Consider the following 7,828-nt stretch of genomic DNA (forward strand, 5'->3'; position numbering starts at 1 on the left):
CTACCCCCATCCGCTCTCCTCTAGCCCTCCAAAATCCCCAAGCTGGGGCTAAGGCAGACGCAGAGGGTGTGTAATTTGATTCAGCATGAGTGCTGGTTAAATGGGGCGTTTCCTCTGCTTTCCTGTCAATTACAATTGTCTGATTTCTTTCTGGAAGCTCAAAAGCAAAAGGGGGGCTGCCATTGGCTGAAGCCCGGGTGTCCATAGTGAAGGGGCAGCTGCAGGATGTCCCATACAGTAGTGAGCTGACACGGCCTGAACTGGCTCCTTCACAATAACACAGGACCCCAGGGCGGTGCAGTTGGGGAGTGAGGGGGGAGTTAATGCTGCACCCGCGTGATAAGATCACGCAATCATTCTTTTGTCTACGAACATGTACATGTTCATCATTTACAAAGTGTTTATGGCAAATTGTGTGCCGTCATTGTCGAGAACAGGTAACTGGTCTCCTGATAAACGGTAGATTATTTATTTCGCTTCCAAGCCTTCCCTCATTTCACAGGCACTGCCAAATTCAGCTAGTGTCTTTCAAATTTTGTGTGTGCGCTTTTTGGGACAAAAGAGGCCCCCTCTCTCCGCAGTGGGGACAGCTCAGAGCAGCAGAAAAAGGAGAGGAAAAGGGGGGGAGGAAGGGGCAAGAGGGAGTGGAAGGAGGGGTTCCCATTTGCCCAGCTGCATCCAGACCATCCAGCCCCTTCTGTGCTTGTAACATTGGGGTGGGGTAAAGTAAGGGGGCTCGCTGCGGGACCCTGTCTTACCCTACATACAGCTCCAGAGTCCCCACACGGTCCGCACCTGGACCAGCCCCATTTGCCTAATTATCAATGAGGAGATCCAGGCCGTGTCCGAGCAAGCACTCTGCAGCCCACGCCGCTACCGGGCCCAGACAATACGCCCCGCGCTCAGAGAGGCCTTCCAAAGCAAACGTTGGAACTGTAAGCAGGGGGAGACATAAAAGCCGAAGAAAAGAGAGAAAGAAAGAGGGCTAGGCGAGACCTCCAACTCTGGGTCACAGCCACAGTGTGCCATGAAACACCTGCTCCTGTACAGCTTTGCTAATTACAGGGGAGACAGCTGGCCCCTTGGAGCTCACACATAATGCTGTAAGCATTGGGGACGTCGTGGAGTAAGGATTACTGATTTGGGACTCTGCATTTTACAGTGTCAACTATTTTGAAACGAGTCTGCTGCTGATTCAGGGAAACATTTTACAGTTTTACTCGGCTTCTGTCCACATACTAATTCTCCTCGTTATTTACAATGCACACCTCAAAAAAAAGCTTGGTGACTGGAGCTCTTGCCGTTTCCTATATTGTTCAGCGACTGTGGCCAAATGACCACGCGAGACAATAAAGCGCGGTTTAGGTGGCTTTGAAACAAGTCCATTGGGGAGACAGATATGGAGAAACTAGCCAACTGGACCAATTCCAAGGCTTTCGGCCTCACAAATTAAATCAGTGCTTTAAGCCAACCGAAGAACCACATGCTTTTCAAGTGCCACGAGGAGCAAGCATTACTGAATCTTTTCAACAAACAGTGACCAAAGTGTAATCAATGGCTACTGGAAAGGAAATTTGACTGATACTTTACACAACTTGCATCTATTTCTGTGAATAATGATATCAATAAAATACATTTAAATAAATCATGTAACGGCCTAATCCCTTTTAAAAATTACTCTCATTTATAAGACTTTAAATCTGTAAGAATGAAACAAGGGGGGTGCTTTTTTTTGTTTTTTAGTAAAGATTGCAAAGATTCGACTGGAACCAATCAATTCACATTTTCATTTTGCTACAATTAATATGTATTTTGGACCAATTCTATCATACGACAATCACAGTCAAACTGAAAAGCCGGAATTCATCTTCATATCAGCTCCCGAAATTTCAAGGTATGATTGAAAATCCTATTTTAGACCAAGATGATTGTAAGGTGCAATGAAAATTCTATGTTTTTTTTCCTTCTAATAACAACATTGACTTCCTATGTCAGTCAGGTGCAGATTGGGTACCTAAACAATCATCTTCTTCCTTCCATATAAACCCACTTCATGGTAAAATAAAAAATTTGAATAATAAAATGTTCACATTACTGTCTACCTTTGCCTACACTGCGATTCATGAATGAAAAACAGCAGCAGTCAAAAACTGAAAATGCAAGGTACTATACTTCTCTTATAAACAAAACTTTTATAAAATATATATGCATATATATATAAAAGAAAAACTTAAAAATATTTCTTATAGTTTTTAGTAAAGCAAGCAGTGCCTTCTAAAATATCTGCTTGATTGTTTTTAAATTTTCTGAAAAACAAAAATGTGTCTTATAATAATAATAATCATAATAACAGTAAATCATTATTGAACAAACACTGACAAAACTAATGATAAAAACTGATGTGGTTCCTTAAGAGAATATTCGGATGGCCTGTGTGACCTGGGTGTGGCACACTGGGCACTCCGGGTGGTTGAGCTCACAGATTCGGATGGCACACTCCATGCAGAAGAGGTTGTGGCCACATGGCACCAAGGCAGCCGTCACTTTGCTTTCAAAGCAGGTCATGCAGTCCCGCACCATGGGTGGCGAGTCCGGCACTGGCATACGGCCCGGGAACCCCTCACCGACTGAGGTGGGCTCACTGTGGGCGCGGCGGGCCTGGGCGTGAGGTGAGCCGGATATGGGCACAATGCTGGTGACTGAAGAGTTGTTGTTGTTGTTTCCACCTCCGCAGGACTCATTTAAGCCAGGGGATAGTCTGGTCAGGGGGAGCGGGAGGCCTCCGAAGCTCTTGGAACGCTGCTGGGCATAGAAGGCCACCTGTTTGGGGTAGTCTGGGTCGCCCCAGCTCTGGGTGCCCTCGGATCCAAAGTAAGAGCAAGGCTTCTCCGTAGAGCTGGAGAAGTTGCTCTTGTTGTAGATCCCCACTCCCTCGCCTCCTCCCCCTCCGACCATGACATCGGAGAAGTTCTGGCGGTAGCTGCTGGTGAGAGGCTTGCGCTGGCCCCCCTGCAGCCCCCACACCTGCTGTAGCCGGCTCTCCAGACCGCTGCTGCTGCCCACTGGGCTGCTTCCACCGTTCGGCCCCAGACAGTCATTCTCATTATTGTGGTCGTGCAGGCCTCCTGTTCGGAAGGCAATGTGTGCTTCGATCTCCTCGCGGGCCCGCTCGGCGTTGCTTGGCGACCCCGTGATTTCAAAGACGGGGTCACGGTCTCGACTGGGAGTTACGATGTACGTGCAGGTTTGCTGCTGGATGCGTTTGATGGTGGAGCCTTTAGGCCCCACGACCAGGCCCACCACACGGTATGGCACTCTCACCTGAATGGTGGTCTGACCGGGCAGAGGCGTGGGCGGGGAGCCGCTAAAGGACACGCCCAGCTTGTTGCGGGACGCCCGCAGCATGGAGAAGTGCTCTGCAGCAGAGATGATTTCACGGCGGGCCAGCGCAACATCCTCCTTCCGACCGGTGATTAAGAACACAGGCTCCTCTCCTCTTACGGGGGTTTTGATGTAGGTGTTGGTCTTGGCCCGCAGGGCTTTGATCTTGCAACCTGCGGAGACAACAACATACATTTTAAAAATAAGTAAACATGATACATCGGTTAAATGTTGTGATTCACGAATAACGTCAAACGGTGACTAGTGAGAACACACTTTACTACTGGAGCCAAGAGAAATCCTCAACTCTCCAATGTTCACAGTGAATTCAGATTTGTTCACCCATTATGAGCAAGTTGCATAATCATACTGATAATTAAGACAGATTAATTACCATGATTTATGATATTTCCGACATCTAAGTAGCATAAGTGCACTTATTCACTAGCTCCGAATCAGACACATGTCTAACTAGGAGATACTGTACATGAGTGGTGCGGAGGTATCGGCAGGGTAGACATTACTGTTTTGGTGAGCTTTTTAAGAGTAACAACAGACGCAATACATTTGCACTTCACTGGTGAGCAATCGCTTCCTGACCTCTCCTTGAACTTGCCGAGACAATACAGTCAACCCACATATGGTTCTTTTTGGGCAATTTATCCCTCCATGTCTGCCCTGTTGTTGTGTAATAGTTTACTCCACTAAGTGCTTTTAAGGCAGAGTCTAATTATGAGAGGAGTATGGGTAAATGTTATTGAATAACAAATGACCTGACGTTGTAATGGGACGGAACAGTACGTTTGATTATTTCGGAGGATTTCAAGGTAGATTTGAGGTGAAGAGGAAGGTGGAAAGACAACACATGGACTGGCCATGTCAGACATCTTGTCTATGTTACCCCATGATGAATGCGTCAAGCATTATGCAGGTAAGTTTTTAATCACATGTATGTGTGTAATCAAATGTATGCAATTTATGCATCTATTTTTTTTCCATTTTGGCCTTGTCTAAAAAAAAAAGGCTAGTGCGTCTCTTTGGACAAACAAGAATCATCTGGCATGTACTCACTGAAAAATAAAATATATGTCCTATCTTACTACACTCCATGTGCTTCAGATCACACAGCATGTCATTGCATTACCTATCATACAGCAGCAGCAGGTATCAAGAGCTTAAAATAAACCTTGAGTTGAAGTCGAACGCTGCTCTAATGCTACTAAATAGGCCCACTTTGTTCAGGAACACTTACTTCTCTGGGGCCATTGGTACGGACAGAAGGGGGAGTGATACTCTAAAAGGTTTAGTGTTGCTCATACACCGAAAATCTGAAAATTCCCTTTGTGGCCATTCCCTGGTATTAGGCTAATAGACCTGTCCATGTCACAGGGGATCAAAGAGCAATTGCGAAATATATTTTCCTTGACCTACATCGCACCTTTCAATTAGTCCAAAGTAACGTCTCCATTACAGAACTATCCGTCAACAAAATAGGCAGAGATTAATTAATCGCAAGTTAACCACCAGAAATGAAGGTCACTTGAGACTCGTTTATTTTGCAACTGTTACACTGTGGTGTAAGACGCAATTCAAAACAACGCCACCCTTGATCTGAATAGCATCCGGTACACATCCATGCCTGTGACTCTTGACAGGAGGAAAACAATCACATCCAACCCATTCTCTGTGGCAGGATGATCCGTTGGCCAGATTTCACCAGGCGGCCTCCGGTGCACGGTGCTAATGGGGAATGGGCGTGTGTACGTATAGTACTGCCAACTAACGAAGGGCCAGAATCAAAAGGAGCTCGATTCGACTCAAATCCCCCCAAATCGGCAGATCTTCTCCATCAGGGCAAAACGGGCCCTCTCTCCTTGCACTCACGCTCACTGGATCCACCCTCAGGCTGTCTTTGGTTACCCCCCCCCCCATTAAAATTCAAAACTTAACAGTAAAGGAAAACGGGGAGATGGTAGATGGGAGACAACTCAGACAAGGGGCTCTTAGCAGCACAAATCCACTGTATTGTATTGGGAAAAAGAAGAAGCCATCTCAACTCCTTTGGAACGCTTTTTTACATTATTCCAGACATGTTTGTTTTTGTGGGCGAGATAAATCAGGGTCTGCCAACGGTACCTTACCAAACCCTGCAGTCTTTGTACTTCTCCCTGGTCCCCCCCGCATTTTCCTCCCTCTCCTGACAAAAAACCATGTGGTATTGAGAGTGTGCAGTGGAGTGAGCCCCCCCTTGTGCTGGGCTCCAAGGCGTGACTCCCATTCAGCTTTTTCAGATGCTATATACTGGCCCTTCCGTCCCTATCCTTGTTTTCCCTTCCCCTCTCACCCATGGGTTCATCACAAACAGCTAACAATGGGTGCAGCCACATAAACACCACCACAAGGCACAAAGAACAAGACAAAAATAATACTATTACTACGGCCTCCATGCTTCATATCCAACTTATTTTCAAGCTTGTTTTGAGCTGGATTGCACACATAAATATTAACTTGAATGAAGTGAAAAATCACTTGAAAACAAATTTAGCTATGCACAAAAAAAATTATATTCTGTATTTAAAAAGGGATTCCCACCTCCTTGTGCCACTTCTCGCTGAGTCACCCTTTAAGGCCACCCCGTGTGCCAGGCAGCAACACTGTATTAATGCGCCCCTCCCCTCATCATCCCCCCCCCAGACTTTCACACCTTTGTTTGACAGCTGCTGTCATTCAAGTTCAGCTCTTTGTTCCCCAAAATACCTCTAAACTGTACGAAAACACGTAAAGAGTCTATAATGTGTCCGGAGTTAAACTTTCCAAATCGCCTGGATTGAAAAAAATAAACAAAAAACAAGTGGGCCACGCTCGCTCTATTGTCCAATTGTGTCACTGGGCCAGTGCGCAACATAAACAACAACGAGCTGGATAAATGTGGACTGAGGGTAAAACATATTTAACCGTTGAGAGCAAATGTGTTAATGTGGTTATTTTCCCTAGCAATCTATTCAAAGTGAAAGGAATTCCCCCTCTCTTAGCCAGCCGCACGTTGCTTTTTTTGAACAGTCTGGCGCGTCTCAGACGACAAAGGAAGCAAGTGCTCTCCGTGCTCCAGTGTGTGTGTCTGTGCGCTGACATTGATGGCGTGGATGTAGAATAATTCGCCCAGTGGAGAGCGGGGCTCCCTCATGCCTCTCTGCAAAATTACCCACCCAAAAAATAAAAAATAAATAAACACAAGGCAGCAGCGGACGACTTGTTTCAATGTACGCTAAGATGAGTGCACAAGAGAACTTGCAACATTGTAGCAGAAAAAGTGGGAGGCTGATGTCTCGGGGGAGTACAAAAAGCATGCGAGCACACACACACACACCACTCCCTTTTCTTTGTCAAATAACACCAGGTAACAGTTAGGGAACAAAAAAAAACAAAGCACGCAGGAAACCACGGCGGGAATAATGCAGCACCGTTAGCGAGAGAAAAGCACACAAGTTTGAGGGAGGGAAATAATTTGCAAGCCAGCGGTTTACCTTGTCTCCCCACTATTTCGGCCACATGTTCAGAGCTGGGCACTGGGACGCATTCTGTTATGTTGCAGCCTCGTCCTTTCGTCTCACTTGAGGAGCTCTCGTACAGGGCGCACAACTTGCTCTTGCCTTGCAGGATCGCCGTGTCCCCGCCACCGACGTTGTTCGAGTGGTTGTGGAGGTTGTTGTTATTGTTACTCCGGTCCTGTACTCCCGTGGTTGGGGCACCGCCGCCGTCCTCGCCTTCCCCGAGCCCCAGCAGAGACAACTGGCCCAGCGCGACCCGCAGGGCACGGGAGTCGTCTTCCTCGTCGTCGGGCGGCACGAGGAGACCGTCGCTTCCGAACGCGGATCCGGCCAGATCCCCGCCGAAGCCCCCATTTTTCTCCATGATCCCTGCTAAAACCAGCAGGCTAGGCATGGCTAACAAAAGAGTGTGTGAGACAAAGACAGGGGAAAGAGACTGGAGAAACAGCACCCGTGCCGCCTCCTCCTCGCTCGCCCCCTCCTCCTTCCAATTCCCCCCTATGCGCTAGTCCCTCCCATAGACCGTCCCCCTCCGTCTCTCTCTCTCTCTCTCTTTCTATCTCTCTCTCTCCAACCGCCAGACTTTTCAGTACAGTAGTCTCTCTCCGAGCTCCAGGCAGGCGAACGGGACACAAGGCCGTCTGCACGATGGATGGGGGCGGGCAATGTGTTGACTCCACCCAGTCTGGTTTACACAGCTCGCCGAGACAAAACGAGCCGCCCTCCCGTTGTACCATTCCGTCTCAGGTTCCCGAGCCTGTGGCACCTCACAAACCCTAAGCTTCCCTCCCAAAGTCACCTATAGAAATGAAGAAAATACCTCATCGTTCAGCTCTATAAGGTATACTTGTGCGAATCAGTTAGGAGCTGCAATGTAGCCTGGTAATACGCATTTGGGG

The 7,828-nt window shown here is 47.4% G+C and overlaps 1 protein-coding gene across 1 annotated transcript; it reads right to left on the reverse strand.

The window, feature by feature from the left end:
• Nucleotides 1-10: 10 nt before the first annotated feature.
• mex3a (mex-3 RNA binding family member A) lies at nucleotides 11-7,357 on the reverse strand. Its single transcript, XM_080040322.1, has 2 exons — nucleotides 6,906-7,357; nucleotides 11-3,554 (listed from the first exon to the last, which is right to left on the reverse strand). The coding sequence occupies exons 1-2, from the start codon at nucleotides 7,321-7,323 to the stop codon at nucleotides 2,410-2,412; spliced, it is 1,563 nt and encodes a 520-aa protein (XP_079896448.1). The 5' UTR covers nucleotides 7,324-7,357; the 3' UTR covers nucleotides 11-2,409.
• Nucleotides 7,358-7,828: the final 471 nt, after the last annotated feature.

The sequence above is a fragment of the Ammodytes marinus genome, assembly GCF_949987685.1.
Source record: "Ammodytes marinus genome assembly, chromosome: 13".
Lineage (NCBI taxonomy): Eukaryota > Metazoa > Chordata > Actinopteri > Uranoscopiformes > Ammodytidae > Ammodytes > Ammodytes marinus.